The sequence below is a fragment of the Monopterus albus genome, unplaced genomic scaffold (genome assembly GCF_001952655.1).
Source record: "Monopterus albus unplaced genomic scaffold, M_albus_1.0 scaffold56.1, whole genome shotgun sequence".
NCBI classification, from domain to species: domain Eukaryota; kingdom Metazoa; phylum Chordata; class Actinopteri; order Synbranchiformes; family Synbranchidae; genus Monopterus; species Monopterus albus.
The window spans coordinates 1396245-1414765 of record NW_018127936.1 but is presented as its reverse complement, the minus strand read 5'-3'; the positions used below and the strand labels follow the sequence as shown (position 1 = coordinate 1414765).

Sequence of the window (18521 nt, the reverse complement as noted above, 5' to 3'; positions counted from 1 at the left end):
TTTCATTAAGTTGAAACTTTAATAAAAGTTTGAGACTAATGATTTTCAAGTACTGCTGTGAAGTTTACACTGCCTGCATGGTTTAAATGTATGTTTAGGCTTTTGAACTTTATTGTTCAGTTTAAAACATTTTTTTAGAAAAGTAATCAAAAAGTTTCAGAAGTAATATTATTTATTCTGTGAAGTATTTAAAATAGATACATTACTTACTACTTATGACTAGTAATCTATTACTTTTCTAAATTACCCTTCCCAACACTGCATATGCACCTACATTTCTTATATTTCGTTCCTCCACTTCTTACCTGCATGTGTTATTTTTTGAATCATCTGGGCAGTGGTGATAGCAGTGACACCACAGTAGTCTTTGGGAGGATGATGCAGGAGCTGTGTTGCCACTAGTCTCCTTCCCACTCTCCCCTGCCTCCTTACTGGATGCTCTTAGCAGCATACGGTCTAATATGTTGCCTAAAAGACGGAGAGAAGGAGAAACAGGAGACAGTCAGCTGGAGAAAGACACAGAAACCAAAATGTTAACATGATATAAATCAATCATATGTATTTCTTTTTTCAATGAGAAAAGAGCACAGTGCCACCACTGCCAGGGTTGTTACTGGTGGACTCGTACTACTACTACAGGACGTTTAGAATAACCTCAGTGCCCAGAGGCTATAACCCTTTGTGTTTTTAAATATAATTCAGTAGTGTTCTTTAGGATGTGCATTATAATTATTTCTTCTGCTACTGTGATTCTGCCCCTGCTTCTGCTGGTCAAAGCACATTTCATGAGCTCAGCACTCGACCTGTAGGACCGTATGTTCCCCTGAGGGAGAAGTTTGATATGTCTACTCTACTGCACTGGTTTATGCTTGTAGAGAGCGACAAAGTCAGCGCCAAGATGGCAAATATCAACTATGGGCATGCTCTTTATTCACATCATAAATCAGCTGCCTGACTGAACTGAAACACAATTTAATTTTATAATTTAAAATGGGTGAGAAAATGTGAGACAAGAAAAAGACTACCATTAAGTTCAAACACCTTCTAATGCTCCTAAGAACTAGAAAGAAGCGGTTGTATTCCCCAGTTATCCTATTTCAAAAGAGCACCTGTTTGTCACTTGGAGGAAAAAAAGGATCATGGACGTGTCTTTCCTTCATGGCTTTTAAGACTTTCATTTATTCCACATGACCACTGACACCAGATGCTTAACAGCTTCGAGCGGAGATCCAAAACAAGCATGAGTCTTTCGTCTGTCAAATAAACTACTAGCAGATACAAAATCTGCTCTCCTACTCCTCTTTCATCCTCAAGTTCTGGCTTCCTTTTAAGCCAACGCTTCTCACAAAGAATCAGAATCAAAATCAATAATATGTGTGAAAGGGCACAGACAAAGTATGAACCACTTTTGTACTTTTATTACTCTGTGCAAATGCCGTCTTCATAGTGGAAAAGTGCCGTACAGTAAAGCCTAAGTGACTGAAATAACCTTAGACATTTGAAGCACAAAAGCTGCTAGTTTCCTATCAGTCAGAAAATACTGTACATGTTTTAGGCTAATAAAATAATAATAATCACCCACTTTTGCAGAAGTGGATGTGCGATGCATGGTTAAAATGCATAAGTAACATTGGATTGCAATAGGAACCTACTGCCCACTCATGTACAGTATTTTTCTTGTGGGATGGAAAGTTGAATATTCCTAAACAACAAAAGAATTGAGGGTTTTTCACGACACATACATGAAAAAAACATGAAGCGTCAACGTCTTCCAAGATATCATCACTAGGGGTCCTGTTTATCTACATCAACACGCTTATCCAGCCACATGACAACGAGGCTATTCATAGCTAAATACGCCTTTCAGCTAACCCACAGCAGTGCAATAGTTGGGCCATGTTCAAATGATCTAAAACTATAGTGATTTTAATTTGCCTGTCATTTGGCACTTTAATGTCCATTCTTAGCTCATGTAGTCAATCACAGGCACCACTTTTGGTGCGACAGCTTTATTGTCTATATTGCAGTTTCATTATAAAACAAATCTCAAGAGCAGACAATTATTCCTAAAAATACAGTTTCAGCTTTAAAGTAACCTTTCATCCTTTTGAGCTAGTGTTGATTCTAGACTAAATGTCCTGGAAGTACACAAGCAGTCAAAAGTTTCAACACATTCACCACTGGTAAATGACTTGGGGTTCAGTGTGTCACAAATTTCATGTTAATAATGTTTGTAAATTCTTTCAGTTATAGTCATTTGTCATCTACTGTTGCTCTTCCCCTTCCAAATGTGTTCCTTGTACACACTGAACATGTGTTGACAATGTTGCAAGAGAGGAGCGGTGGGGTTTAAGGGGTCACATTAACAATTCACCAACTTGAAAGGGAGCGAAAAAAAGTAGGAGGGGGAGAAAAACGGGGGATTAACAAACAAAAAGTGACAGAGCAGTGGGGAACTGGTGGGCAGTTAGGCAGCACACAGAGGCGACGGAGCAGAGGCCACTGGCCTCTTCCATCCTTTCTCTCACTCTGTCTCCCCCCTCCCATCAGTTACTCCAACCAAGTGCAGTGCTCACTCATTTTGTGTTTTACTTGCTGCTGACTTCTTTCTTCTTCTACATCTCTTCATTGAGCTCTTCTCTTTTCTGCATGTAGTCCTTTAATAGACTAGCAGTGCCTTTTCTTCATCTATTGAAACTCGTGTTCATTTTCTCTAAGACTTGTTTCTCTATTTCTTCACTCTCCCACACAGACTCCCCGTCTTCCTCTGCCCCACCTTTTATGCAACTTCTCATCTTCCACTTTCTTTGTCCTGCCTCCAGTCAACTGTCATGTGAGGTGCTGCTGTTGGCAAAACACAAAGCCTTTCACATTCATCCTGCACCTGGGGTCCCTGACTACTGCTCTGTGTGTGTGTACACTACTCTACCACCAGTGTGTCTGCAACAGATAGATTAAAAAAATTATAATTCAAAATTATCATTATTAAAAAGCATTCCTTCAGTCACATTACAACGAGTAATGTACTTTGCAAAGTTATCTATCCTTCTGTTTGAGAAAACAACAAGTCTCTGACCCTGCGCTTCCTCACATCTTATCCTTATTTTATCTGCAAGGGGGAAAAAAAAGTCCTCCATGGAATTTAAAATATGATTTTTTTAACTTGTTTTAGAAGTGTAATATATCACATACATTCTGGCTGATGAGAAAAACATATACATTGCCATTACTCGACCGATAAAACAGTTTTTCATAATGGAGTTGTACACTGCACTGAATAAGGGGGTCACTGGTAATATATTTTAATAAATATTTTAGAGTAAGCATGAAGTCTAAGAAAATAGTGCTCCTGTAGTCTGGTCCTGGTTGTTATAGGGGAAACCCCTGCAAAATGAATTGCACTGACCAAAGGAGATCAAGTCCAAATCTTACTAAGTATGACTTATGTCAAAACATGCCTCAAGTTAAGTGATTTTTGCTCTGAAACTGGCTGAATTTCCCAGCACGTCGCTGACACTATAATTGTTTCAAGCTCTTTTGCGAAAATGACCTTGTGGAACCTTTGGGTCTCCCCTCTAGCTTTTTCAGGCTTGATGGCAGGATATAGGAGCCACTGTCAACACGCAATTAACAACCGTGGCCCCTCGAACTGCCAAAAGCTGAAGGCACCTTTTCAACAGATGCTGCTTTGTACAAACTGAAACACAAAAAGAAAGTAGACAGATATTCAGATAATCAAAAGGGAGAGAAATGAGTGTGAGAGATATTGTACATGATATATGAGGAAGGCAAGACAGACCAAGGGAAGCAGAGAGACCAAGAACACACTCATCAGTTATCCTGGCCATGTTAAACAAGGCCTTCCAGAAAAGGCCTTTCACCAAACAGATGTAAACACCACCTGCCTCCCCCTTCCACTTAAGACACACTCATTTGACAATGCTGCTCCCCTCCTCCCCTCTTCTCCCCTCTAAGCAGTAGTTCATCTTCCTTGTGTTTGACAGTGCCGTCTGTACAGCAAAAGAAACATGGAAGGTAAAAAGGTTTTTTTCTTGTACTGCTCCAACTCTCCCTCTCTAAAGTTTTTTACTTCTCTCTCTCAAGTGCTTTCAGTGGCTGGTCTTATCTCCATGTTCTTTTTCCTATCAATGTTATGATGAGTCAAGCCAACCCACATATGCAAGAATGTCAGAATGAACCGCACTTGATGGAGATCTCAAGGCTGGATAATGGGAAGCTAAGGCCGTCTCTCCTGTTGTTTTGGCTAAACTTACTTTGAAATTCAAATATGTTTTGCCTTCAGTTCCTGTGATCAAGTTCTCACTCTCACAGTTTTCTCATTTTGTGACTCATTTGACTGTGTTCACTTTTACCACTGTGATGTGTAGAAAAACTTTACTACTTGATTAATACTCTACTAAGAGGAGGAAAGATCAGACATTTCTTTACCATTTGAGTCACATTGTCATATTAAGAAGCTGTGCTTATTAACACTGGTATCAAAATGAGAAAATGGTATTTGTTTTTGTCTCTTACAGACTTTTAACAACTTAATTCCCTCCCACATTTTAACATCTTTTTTCGTCCACCCTACAAAAACTCTGATAAATTACTTAACCACAAGTAGATATGTATATAATAAATCTGGAAGCTGCTTTACAAATGAATTGATGGTAAGGCTTTGTTTTACAGGTCTGTAAATCCCAGATTATTACTAAATAACTTCCCAAGAAGTTTCCTGGAAGGAATTATATTATCTGGTACTAATTATAGGTACAAGTAGAGAGTGATCAGCTGGTACACGTCCAGATATTTCTAAATGCTAAGCTAGCACAAACTTGAGGTGAACTACACATGCAAAGTGATGCATTTGTCTACAAACAACCATCCAATTCAGCATAAATGAAGAAAATCATTTCAAATTATTAATAAACAGTAAATATTAACTGAGGTTTACATCGAGCTGTTTGTTTTTTTCATGAAAATTCATCTGGAAGCCAATAATAAATTCAACACAACTCAGTGGACAGACTAAGAAAAGAATGTACTTGTGCAACAAACTCTACAGCCAACAATTACAACCGGCGAGATCGTCCGCCAAATCTCCGATCACAAAATACAGTGATGTCATGTGGCTTAGACAGAAAACAGCTTTTAAGAGTTTTTCTTTATCATAAACAACACACCACCACTTGGGATTAGGGAAACTGTTGGAGCCGCATTCCGCTCTCCTGCCCTCTAACACAACAGCATCATCAACAGCTCTTCAAACATTCAAACATTATGTCACACTGATGAATGATGCAGTAATGACCCGGTGCCACACTGGTTACACAGCTGTCATCTGTCAGCTTGATGCTACTAGAAGTGGGGTGTGTGCATGCGCATCCCCTTTCACTGAGATGAGTGACAGGTACACAAGAATTTCAGAACTCGGAGTTTGTTCCGGAAAGCCCTCTGCGCTCCCTTTGGAATACAAGAACATGATGAGACAGTCCTTGAAGGAGGTGTGAGAGAGCAAAGCAAAGAAAAGAGAGAAAGGGGACCAGCTGGTCTCTTTATTTCAAAAGCTCCTTTACTCTTTCTCCTGGCCATCTGTGGGCTCCTACTCATTACAAAACTGCCCACATCAATTCAGAGGCACCGGGCATCTGGCTGGATCAGTGGGCTGTGGTTGTGTGCGGTACAGAAAGTACTTCTGATGCCACTGGTTCAAATCTGGCTCATAAACTTTGTCTTGATTTAACAACATGCAACAACCTGAAACTAATTTCACCTCGCCTCACAGCAAGAAGGTTCCAGGTTCGGGCCCCACCTGGGACCTTTATGTGTGGAGTTTGCATGTTCTCCCTGTGCCTGCGTGGGTTCTCTCCGGGTACTCCGGCTTCCTCCCACAGTCCAAAGACATGCAGCTTAGGTTGATTGGTGTCTCTAAATTGCCCATAGGAGTGCGTGTGTGTGGTTGTTCGTCTATGTGTTAGCCCTGCGATGGATTGGCGACCTGTCCAGGGTGTACCCCGCCTTCGCCCAATTGCTGGCCGGGATTGGCTCCGCCCCCCCGTGACCCCGTTCAGGGACTAAGCAGTAGAAAATGAATGAATATTACCATAAGATATAAATTGCATAATATAAACATAAGAATGTCTAATAACTATAACCTATAACTGTGGAGAAAGACCGAAGCTACAGCACAAGAAACTCTAAAGCAGCTGGTCTTATATTGCATAAGATAAATGTGTATGACACAAAAAAATGCTTAATTATGTCCAAGAGCATAATTAACTTCTACTATTTACAATAGTTCCACATGGAGTCCTTCTCCCACTATCAGAGCCTGGTGCTTGTTTTCTTGATGTGAATATGTTCTACAGCAGTTTCTAAACAACTCTGATCTAACCTCAAATCAGACACTAGATCCCCAGTGCTCAAACTCATATTGCCCAAAACACTAAACTAAATGTGTGTGATCCAAACCCAAAGTTCTTCAGTTTTGGGTGCTTGTTTGGTAGAGATTATGCTTTGTGTCTGCAGTCTGTCAGACCTTGGCAACAAATTTCTTGTGTGGTTAAACCCAGATTTCTAACACAAATAAAACAATGAATTAAGGTTTGACTAACTCAAAACATACAGCCATTGTTAACCCAGCTGTGTCACTTGAAAGGCTCAAAGTTACATTATCATCAACTTGTATCATATCACACACTTAATTACTGCGTCAAAGTCAGTTTTATCACAGAATAGACTATGTTACACACCCATCATAGAGTAATACGTAGCATTAGGTTACAATACTTACACCCACAAAGTCCATTCAAACGTGGCAGCTATTTTTAACATACTAGATATGCTGTTCCCATGATATCATCACAGGACTCATTGTTCCATTGCGGTGGTATGCAAAAATTACACCTATGAACTGATCAACAATAGCCACACACCCACCAAGCTGATAGTCAGCCATGGCAAATATATCAACTCAAGTTTAGCATTCCACAGAGAAACCCACATTGTTGTCTATACCCTCATACACACACTCTCAAGTTAAAAGCTAGTTATGAGAAATAGAGTCACAACATAGAAGAGATACTTCACATTTTTTCGGAGATGCAATCCTTCACAGCTAGAAATGGGAGGCTGAAGTCACCTTTTGTGTGTGTGTGTGTGTGTGTGTGTGTGTGTGTATGTGTGTGCTGTATACATGTGTCTATGTGAGACATCAAAATGCCAGACAGGTACAAGACAAGTCAAATGTGAGTCTGCCATGTATGAAACCTTTAAATGGCACACGGACAAAGTGCAGTGTCTAAATATTCAGCCTACAAGTTTAACTGGCACACAAATAGCTTGATTACAGTAAATGTTCAGATTAAGATAAGAGCTTGATTAAGTTGTTTACATGGTTCATAGTAAACCAACAGACACAGTAACCCAGGTCAAGCTGTTTGGTACACAAGATAATTTCTGGAATGACATGTGGTAGCATACAGGCTCATGTCACTTTACATGGCCTCTGGTCCCCACAAGTGATATGTGGCCCAAACACTGGGAGCACACAAGTGTAGAAAAACAAGGCCATACACACACTCACAGACAGACACATAAGCAGCGTGTAATAACACACCAGAAACTACAACTGCTCTTTCAGGACATATCTAGCAACAGCAGGGGCAATCAAAACACTGATAGTTAGCAAAACCTGACACATACAGTCACTGTCGTGTGTAATAACTGAATTTCAGACATCAGACACTTAGAATGAAAACAGGCAAATCTGCGTGTAGGTGAGTATCTTGCTGTGTGTTGGTGGGAGTGGAGAGAGTGTTAGTGTGGGTAGGTTTGTGTGTGTGTGTGTGTGTTTGCATAAAAAGAAGGGTTGATGGTGTCAGCATTACAGCCACCATATGTTTATTTCCCAGAGTTCTGCTCTGTGGTGTCTCAGTCATCTCCGCAGGCTTTAACAGTCACTTTCCATCCATTTACAGCCTGAATGTGTAAATGTGTATAAAGTATGTGTGTATGCGTTTGTGTGTACTGGGCAAGGTATTTCCTACTAATGTGTGGAAAACGAATGGAATGTGGACATTACTGTGTGTTCGGACAAGAGCACATCTCTATATGTATCAGTGTCTGAGTCCCTGCTTTGGCAGAGTGTGTTTGTGTAAGTGTATGCATGTTTACAGCTGTATGCGTCCCACTGTCTGCTCTGTGTGATTAGCTTCCCATTACCTAAGTCACCTATCACCCATCACTGGCTCCAGGCCTCCTCTGTATTATCTCACTGGACAAACATACTGTCAGCTAGACTCATTCACACATACAATCAACATCCACTTCCATCCATCCACCCATTAAGTACCTATCATAGCATATAATTGCCTCTGTTGCAAAGCCATTTGGTGGACAAGTGGACATCATGACGCCCACAAATGACATTAAATACAGCCTGTACATTTATTCATTTTTCACTGCCAGATTTAAAGTAGCTGATTCATTTTTTTAAATCTTTTTTCTTTGCTTTCCTTGTGTGATTAATTAATGCGTAGTCTATTTGGAATATAACAGATCATAAGATGATTTATTTTCAGTACACACAAAACATGGCAGCATCTCTTAGAAAGCCATTTAGAGCATTCCATGGCCCAAAATGATGAAGCCCTCCATCTTAAGCCACTAAACATAAAAGATGATGGTTGCTCATCTTAAACTTCAGATAAGAATAAAGCTTTAATTTGTGAGTCATAGAGTTCAGGGCAAAATCGGGAGGGACCTGGCTGCAGACAACAAGATGGCGGATTGGCAAGTTCAGCCGGATGTTTGGACTGGTGACCTCAGCTGAAAGTGTTCAACCTCATATAGTTATTTTTCAGTGACAGTTATAAGCCAAGTTTTTTTTTTTTTTAGTGGTTGCAAAATCGTCAGCAAACAACGTAAGCATAGCCTGACTGAAAGCGAGACGTGACGTTTGACATTCAGTGTCAAAGCAGCTGTCAGTCATCAGCTCCTGATGTGCTGCAAGGACAACAGATGGACAAACGGTCTTCACCAGGCTGACTGACAGCAGAAATGTGCTGGACAGCAACAGTTTTTATGTTGGCCTTGTAAACGTAATCATAGCAGACACCAGTAAAATAGATTAAAGCAGAAAATAACCGGGGATTTGGGTGATCTAAATAGCAGTGTGTAGAGATTACTCTGCACTCAATCCACCAGAGAAAACAGACCTGAAACAAAAAACTGGGTGATGCATGGCTCACACGCATGTGTCATGGAGACATTACATAGAATGGAGTTCCCTCTGTTGTGTGAAAAATGCATCTAAAAACGTGCTCGTCTGAATTGGCCTTAACTGTACCTGTGTAGGTGACTCGACCTGTTGTTTTACGGGCTTCCTGGGGGAGCCACTGAGGTGCTTGATTAAATGATTGATTGTTTGGATTGATTTTTTTTTTTTGCCATGGCAGGCCACCATGTTTGAATGTTACCAGCGGAAACACTCCATAGGTAAGCACAATCAAAGGAAAACTTGTCAGTCCTCCTGTTCCTGACACAGATATCTCTTCTCTCTATCTATGCTCTTTATTTCACATCTGCTTCTCTCTTCTCTTCTTCAAACCCAACAATTCCACCTTTTGCATCTATTCTGAACATGCCTGACTTCATGTGCATCTAAAAACAAAGTCACACAAGAGAAACAACAAGCCGCGCCTCCCTCCCTGCCTGCCCGCTCACCCTTCCCCATCTATAAAGTTGTTCCAGGGGCTGAGAGCAGGTGGAGGGGTGAGTATTATGGTGGGAGCGCGAGTGCATGGAAAACCCTAAGCCCTCATAGTCCCAGCACACTGTAGCAGTGACTGCCAGCTTTTGTCTGCTCTGCCTCACCTGTTATCTGTCCATCACTGTACTGTGCTGAGCTCTTAGCTCACACAATCACTATCAGTGCTTCAAAACAACCAGAATAACTTAATTGCCTTTGATTACATTTTAAGTAATGCATTTTAATCATCTAAGTATCAGGTTCCCCAACAGTCACAGAGCATCAGTGATAAACTACAATAAAACCAATGCAAACCAGCTCCAGCACAACAGTGTAGGTACTGGACAAGTGAACCTCACAAGTCTTTGGCTCATTATACACAGATTCTTTCTAAATCCAATTTTTTTGGTATAATGTCTCTTTTGTCTTGTGTCTTAACAATGACAACATTTATACAAATACATTCTTTAAAAAACCTGCTCGTGTCATGTATTAAATAAGACTCTCTCTTTCTCTCTCTCACACACACACTTCCCCCTGCTCCAGCTGTGTCTTAAGAAGTCTGAGCCAGACCGGTAATCTGACTGGGATAGAAGTTACGGGATCTGTATCCATTACAGGATGTAATACTCCTCAGTCCAAAACTCTCCTCACTACCGCTTGCCTTCCACCTTTTAGAGGTCATTTCAAGATGACTTTTCCCCCTGCGCTTTTCAGCCATAAAAATCAAATTTCAAGCACAGTTTATCAGGGGACTCATAAACAGGCAACTGCTCTGTCAATGAACCCATATATCCCCAAATCCTGCCAAAACATTAGCCTTTCAGGTGCCGCCTTCTTAACCTTCACCTGTTGACACACTCCCAGAGCAGATCATGGCTTGTGTTGAAAAAAATATTTCAACTGGTTAAATCTAAGACACAAGTCCACTTCTGGATACCAGCAATCAATTTTCAACAACCAGCAGCAACATCATGCCTCAGTGTTTTAGCTTTACATCCAGCAGATAAGTAGCTCTAATGAGGGGTCAGTTTCCTGTGAGAGAACTCACCACATCCTGTTACTTCTAGAGCAAGAAGCACAAAATCCTAGTAGCAAACTGACATAGAGTCAGCTCTCACATCTTCTGTTTCACTTTTCTCAAAACTGCCTTCTATTCAGGAAGGTCTCAGTCAGCGTTCCACAAGGATTTTGTCAGTGACTTCCTGTGAATTGAGTAACCGTATGAATCCCTGTGGTTTTTAGATGAGTGATAACAAATGTAAGTATACATAGAGCATACAGTCTTTCTTGTCAGCATGGGGTCTTTTTTTTACATCAGTTTTGAGTAAAATTGTCCTTATGTATAGAAAACATCAACTCAGTGAAATCTGAAATCAGCAAACAGGTGCTCAGTAACACATACATACACTACCAGGCAACTGTTTGGGGTCACCTCCATAGCAGCCGAACACACGTGGCGTTTCTCCATGTGAAATCAAACAGCACTGTTGCAGAAGTTCCTAGTTGTACTGGACACTGTGCTGCCTTTCTAGCATTTGCAGCCCACTGTGTTTAGGTCATTATTGTGCTATAGGATGAACCCCTGAAAATGTACGACTTCCTTTGTTAATTGTGTTTTTCCAAACAATGCTTCAGATGGTGCACTAACACAGTCTTTTCCAACACTAACTCTACAGTTAGAATGAGTCAGCTTTTTATGATTTAAAATTAAACAGTAGTCTTGAACTGCTTAAAAGTCATAATATCAACTGGTAAAACGGAGGCGTCCCCCAATCTCATGACCAGTGGCGTACACAGGCAATGGCTGACAGAAAAGGATACAGTGAACAGAGTTTGCCACCAACTTTATGAAAACTAAAAACAGATCACTGCTAAACCCAATGTGAAGAATGGTACAGCACATTCTCAGTACATGGAGAACCCAGTGTCAAACAGCAACATGTGTGGAGAGATTTTTTTGGCCAAAACACTGGGTAGGTGTTTTATTGTGTTAAAGCAAAATCTGAAATTCTGCAGAGACCAGCAGAGTCTCATTAGCGAGCAGTGACAAAAGCAAAGCAACTGGCAGAGCTTTGACTGTGAAAACTGATACCGCAGTGCTTATTTCCACCAAGGACAATGAAATGTAAGCTATCATGCTCACTCTTCACTTCCCAGAACTAACACTGAAGGCTGCAGCCTGGCATAGGTGGAAGGTCACTAAAGATCTGTGTGTGTGTGAGTGAGAGAGAGAGAGAGAGAGAGAGATCTCCTTGAGGAATAATGGACATGTCGTCCTTTATTGGGCTGCTGCAGAGACAATGACCTAGACATGCAGAAAGGCAAACTGTGACCTTCATGTAGACAAAACAGTAGCTGTCTACTGCCTGTCTAAAACCTGTAATGACTCCAGTTCACCTGTGGCTGTAGGACCAGGAAACACTAGCTGACCAAGTCTAGGCAAGCATCCATGTGATGTTTCAGAAAGAGGGAAAGTTAGAATAAACAGTGACAACACAGTGAGCAAAAGGAACGTAGAAAAAGAGTAGCACAGATACTATATTCCAGTCAATTAAATCTCTGTCTACCTGCTCCATCTTTTTTCCCCCATACAGTTTTTCAGAAAACAAATATTTGCCCATCGAGTCGCAGCTATTGCCAGGACAATCAATCATCTATGTGTCAACCAATGAATGAGGCTGTTGCTAACAGGCCTAGGGCGAAATACTACGTGAATACAGTTTCAACAGTTGGGAAATGTTTGCTTTGAATGCACCTGATTCAACTCTGTTGACTAAAATGGACCTTAACTAGACAGAGTGATTGACTTGCTAGGAGTACAACACAAAGAAAAAACATTTTGGCAAAGGCCCATCTTTATGTCAGATTTCACATACAGTATGTCTTCACTGGCAGCTGTTTTGTGCCTTCTTGGACAAAGCAGTCAGTGTTACCATGAACTTAAAATATTCATGCATTTTTAATATTCGTGTCCAACTCTGTGCAGTGCAAATACTTAAATGTTCATGGCCTTCAAAATGAACGTTATTCCTTCTCAGGCTTCGTTTTACATGATAAAACTGCATCTGAGAGTAAATCAGAAGGAGGGGGCAACTCAGCGTGGGCTCTGTAGGAAAGCCGACTCAATTGGTGACAATGACAGGAAAGATGGACAAGAAAAAGGGGATGTCATGCAGCCAGAGGTCGCAGGACGACCTCAGACTTAACACACCGAGCATGAGAATTTGCTGGCTTAACTTCAGGGATCCCAGTTGAAACCATCTCCAATGACTTTAAATAGAGAAACAATAGAGAGAAGACAAATGTGCACAGACACCGTCACTCATAAGGAGCATGTCTGTCCAACACACATCATTTAAATTCTTTCAGTGGTGACTTTTAGCTAATCGACAGTACTACTTTTCCATGGTTAAATCTATATGCAGGGGAAACAAGAGAATCAGAGTCAAACCTTAATGACATACATCACAGCACTAAACATAACAGATATTAAATCTGACACATTCTCTCTCCAACACCTCGCCAGTCACACTCCAGATACCAAACATGGTCACAAACAAAGTGTCCAATGTGGCTTACAGCAACACAGTAGCTGTTGGTTCATGACAATATACCTCTGTCTATCTGAAGAAAACAGCTAATTCACTGTGATTAAAGATACGTAACTGAATGTCACAGCAACTCCAGCACTTGAAAAGAGAGTGAATTTGACAAAGTGGTCAGATAATTAATGAAATCATGGTCTTCAAATGTTTCTTTACAATCACTTATCAGCTCAAAATAGAAACACTGAGCTGCACCCATTAAAAAGTTATAGAATGTCAAATAAAAGAAAGAACGCTATTACAAGATCATCTCAGCAGGGAGCTTTTTAAGCTGCTAGCCTTAATAAAATGCAACATACTGCAGTGATGCAGTCATTTGATGAATTGCAGCAGAGCAATGTCTCAGTGAACCTAAGTAAAAACAGTAGCGAAGCTGAGCGCATTGGCCAGTAGAAAAAGTTTGCAGCAACTCACCGTGTGCTTGTGGCTGAAGAGAGAACAGTCCAAGCAACAGCAGAGGACTCTGGCTCCAGAAACAGAGAGAGAGACAGCGCTTCAGTCTTTCTCCCTGCACTGGCATGGTAGAGTCTGCCACTCCACTCCTGTCTTCAGTACACTCCACACCACAGGATCCACCGCTCACACACTGCCTCTTCCTCCAAACGTGTGGTTTGTATGTGCCAGAGAGAGAGAGCGAGAGAGAGGAGGAGGGGGAGGAACACTGGGCATGCAAGCTTCTGTCTGTGTGCCCACCACAATGTGAGAAGCCCACACCAGACAAAATGCACCAGCAGCAGCAGTAGCAGTTTACTGTCCTCCAGCCCAGTCTGACAGTAGCAGCCCAGCTAGGAGAGGGAGAGGGAGAGAGAAAGAGAGAGAGAAAGAGGGAGAGGGAGAGGGAGAGAGAGAGAGACTTTACTTCACTTGTCTAGTAGGGAGGGCTGACCTGCTAACACACACATTGCCAGGGAGGGAGGACATGGGTAGAAAGAAAACGGGGGCAGGGAGCAGACAGGAGCAAGATGGGATTCAGAAAAAAGTAGGAAGCGGGTGAGGAGGATATTGAAAACAAGCAGCAGGATCTGAGGGATTCTGCAGAGTTCTGTGCCTTTACAAGCTTACAGCTCCCACTTTTTTGAGTAGGAATTCTATGAACATAATGAAAGAGAAAAGTATAAACTATTAAATTGAATGGAGTTTGTGAGCAGTGGTACATACTGTAACTGATGCATTGCGCATAATTTGGGATCTACCGTAAAACCATTTTATAACATACATAAAAAAATTAAAACTGACAAAAGATGTACCCTTACTATGGAGAGTTGACCAATATATGTATCAGAAGCTCTTACGGTATTCAGAGCAACAGCCAACCATGTAACACTGGATACAACTGCTACTGTATGTGCATGCCCTCACGAGCAGCCCAAGTGGCAATTAAGAGCAAGGGCCTGCTTCAAGTGTGCTAAACCAGAGTGCATTTCAATTGTTTGTTTTGACACATGAGAAGGCTAAATTGTAGTGTACTTAACATGTGCTTATAGGACAGTGTGATGACCTTCAGTCTTACCCTGAGAACAGACCGGAAAAGGCCCAGGCAAAACAATATTTATGTCAAACAGGCAAAACAATATTTATGTCAAACTGTGTCAAAGTTTGCTTGACAAATAACTGCACATGTGGGATTACTAGTCAAAAACAGGTGATTTCTTGATTATCCACAACTGGTTTTTGATTTCTTTTTTGAGACATGGAAAAATAATATTTTGAACACTAAACAAACTTGAAAATTAGATGCCTGTCCCAGAGCACGTCAGATAACCTATTCAAACCACCTCTTTACACAGTGGTGTGCTGTTAACACATCAGGTAGCTTGCAGAGACACTTTAAAAGGAGCAGTCAGTGATTATGTCACCCCAGCCTACAGCTAATAAATAAATGAGCTGAGACACTCTAACAAACCCATTCCTTAAGATGGCCATCCTCTTGCCTGTAATGCATGTGCCGTAGACAAAACTGTGAATGTGTATGTACAGTACGTGCTGAGAACACTTTGCTTATAATAATAATCATTACCGACCTGAAACAACACAAAAGGAACTGACACAAAATGCTGACACTTGAAGTTTCGAGGTTAAATAAATGGGGGAAAGATTTTTTTTTTGTTTTTATGTTGCTCTGTCTCATGTGTGGTCACAACTGTTCTTTCTCGCACTTGTTCAGTGCGCATTAGTGACAAACAAAGGGTGGCCCAGCTCCCTCGCTCATTGATGAGAGCTTCATAAATTAACTGTCCAGCCCCTGTCCTGGTATGTTCTTTTTTTATCTCCTCATACCTTCCTCTATGAAGACCCTTTTCCACATGAATCTTAATATACAGCGAGTGATGCTCCTGTTGAATTTCTGTGTCAGCAGAAACAAGAGCTCATGGCTTGTCAGCTGAAAAGCTAGTGTTTTTTTTTTCTGCAAAATCTAGAGCACATGGAAGGTTTTAGTATTGTTATATGGGACTATTAATGCAGCCAACATTATACCAAGAATGGCTGCCGACATAACATTGCATCAAAATGAAAGAAAGGTAAAAAACATATAATGTAGCAAAAGTTATGTTTATGAGAACCAACTCAGCAGCAACATTCCCTGAATGCTATTGTATAATCTTTATAAACACTATAAAAAAAGACCCCAAAAAAAAATTAAACTCAACGTTGAAGATTTCTATTTTTTCCACTTCCTTCTTTGTTACATCCCCTAAATATTTTTTAACTCACAAACTCAATTGCCCTCCACTTCTACTCCGGTCTTTCTCTCCTCCATTCCTCTTCCCACTCCCCTCCTCCAGTCAACCAGAATCTCATTTCAAGCATGTCCTACCATGGGAAGCCTTTTAAAAACTGTGAGAGCATTTGCCCCCAATCCCCACTAGCTAGAAAGCTGTGTGTGTGTGTGTTTAAGTGTGAAAAAGAGAATGTGTGAAAGAGAGGGAGGGAGACAGATGAGATGAGATATAGATATATAGATCAATGTCTGCAGTGATTTGCCAGAGAACAGAATATCATATGCAGATTGAGGAATGACCCCTTTAAAAAACTGTTACTTTAAGAGATTTTATGCTTTTGCCCCACACACACACACACACACACACACACACAATAACACACTTGCTATTCTTTCAAAGTGTCGCCCTCATGCTGGGCCTATGATGAATGGCTGAGACTATGACAAGTGAAGGATGAAGAGTAAAGAAAAATCTTCTGACAAGTAAAACAAAAGATGAGGCCAGAGAGGAATGATCAGTGTCTGAGATGGTTTGAAGGAAAGATTTAAGATAATAAATGGAAGATGGTGAGCTTTTGTGAAGAACAGAAGCAGTTCAGAGGGAAGGGAGGAAAAAGAACAGCATGACAGATCAGAGAGAGAGAAAACCGAGCTACAGACACAAAATGTAACTAGTTTCTACTTTAAGCTAAAGAAATAAAGCAGCTTAGACATTTTGATCTGAAGCCGAGAGCTTCATTTTTTTTCCAGAATGCATCTGGTTTTCAAAGGAGTGGTACTCAAGCTCCCTTTACATGTCATCAGATGATGTGATTCAGACAGTGCTGGGGGGTCAATATACTCTGTTCAGCATTCACTCTGTCATCATTTTTGACAGGCTGTCATAACACAACAACTTCACAGCTTCCAGTGTCAACATGAGTCGAGATGGCTTTAAGCAGAAAGCTAAACACCATTAATAGAGCACAGAAATGTGAAAACACGTTTACTTTCTGGTACATCTAATCTTTTATCAGGCTCAGACAGTCGAACCCCCCGATTTTGGAAACGGAAAATAAATGCATGGAATAAAAAGACACAAACTTCCTGATTCTGTTGCATCAAATGATACTTTTCTGTTCAAACTGTCCAATGTGAGTCTGACAGTTTCATTGGACTGCAGCACTAAATTAATAGAGCAGAAAAAGCAGATGTTTGGGAGACATGGTTTGCACAGTCTGCTGTCAAATAGTTCCTCTAATAATGAGCTATTCAAGATGTAACAAATACTGTACAAGCCCCCTGTCACATCAGTGTGTTCTTTGAGGAAACCACACAGCAGCTCCCTGTGGTTAGACTCAACATGCCCAAAACATAAATGTATTTGTTATACTTGTGGCTTCACACAGAGACATATTTGTTATTAGCATAAATTGTCAGCACTTTGGGATTTCTATTTGTGTAAGAGGATTTAAAGGCTGCCTTACCGCTTCCTGGTTAACTTTTAGAAGCATTTATACCTTTATTTGATGTGTGAACTGACTAACCGACTGGGGATTAAGTTAGTTTTAAAGAAACACCTCTTGACCCAGGTGTCCTAGCTAATTATAGACCAATATCCAATCTCCCATTTATTTCCAAAATCCTTGAAAAAGCTGTTGCAAAGCAGTTAAGTGACCACTTGCACAAGAATGATTTGTTTGAGGATTTTCAGTCAGGATTTAGAGTCCATCATAGTACAGAAACCGCATTGGTGAAAGTCACCAATGATCTTCTCCTAGCCTCGGACAAAGGACTTGTCTCCATACTTGTCCTCTTAGATCTCAGTGCTGCTTTTGACACAATTGATCACAGCATCTTGCTGCAGAGACTTGAACATATTATTGGGATTAAAGGAACTGCGCTAAGTTGGTTCAAATCTTATTTATCAGAAAGATTTCAATTTGTTCATGTTAATGACGAATGTTCCACACAAACTGAAGTTAGTCACAGCGTTCCACAGGGCTCTGTGTTAGGCCCAATTCTCTTCACTTTATACATGCTCCCTTTAGGCAATATTATCAAGAAGCACAACATAAATTTCCATTGCTATGCAGATGATACTCAGTTATATTTATCTATGAAGCCAAATGAATCAGATCAGCTGGTCAAACTTCAAGCATGTCTTAAAGACATAAAGGCCTGGATGACCTGCAACTTCTTACTTCTAAACTCTGACAAAAATGAAGTCATTGTGCTTGGGCCTGAAAACCTTAGAAATCTGCTGTCTAATCATATAGTTACTTTAGATGACATAGCTCTTGCCTCCAGTACTACTGTGAGGAACCTTGGAGTCATCTTTGATCAGAATATGTCCTTTAAATCACACATAAACCAAGTCTCTACATCTGCCTTCTTTCACCTGCGCAATATTGCAAAAATCAGGAGCATCCTGTCTCAAAGTGATGATGAAAAACTGGTC

The 18521-nt window shown here is 40.7% G+C and overlaps 1 protein-coding gene across 3 annotated transcripts in view; it reads right to left on the bottom strand.

Moving 5' to 3' along the window:
• The window catches only part of bmpr1ba (bone morphogenetic protein receptor, type IBa), a 60736-nt gene that overhangs the window by 8323 nt on the left and 33892 nt on the right, over positions 1-18521 (bottom strand). For 2 of the 3 annotated variants that reach the window (XM_020602558.1, XM_020602557.1), the window contains 2 exons: positions 13777-14147; positions 306-468 (listed from right to left, as the gene is read on the bottom strand). In XM_020602558.1, the coding sequence (XP_020458214.1) occupies positions 306-468; positions 13777-13882 (269 nt within the window). In that variant the 5' untranslated portion in view covers positions 13883-14147. The remainder of the gene's footprint in view (positions 1-305; positions 469-13776; positions 14148-18521) is intronic. The other variant, XM_020602559.1, reaches the window with a different exon arrangement.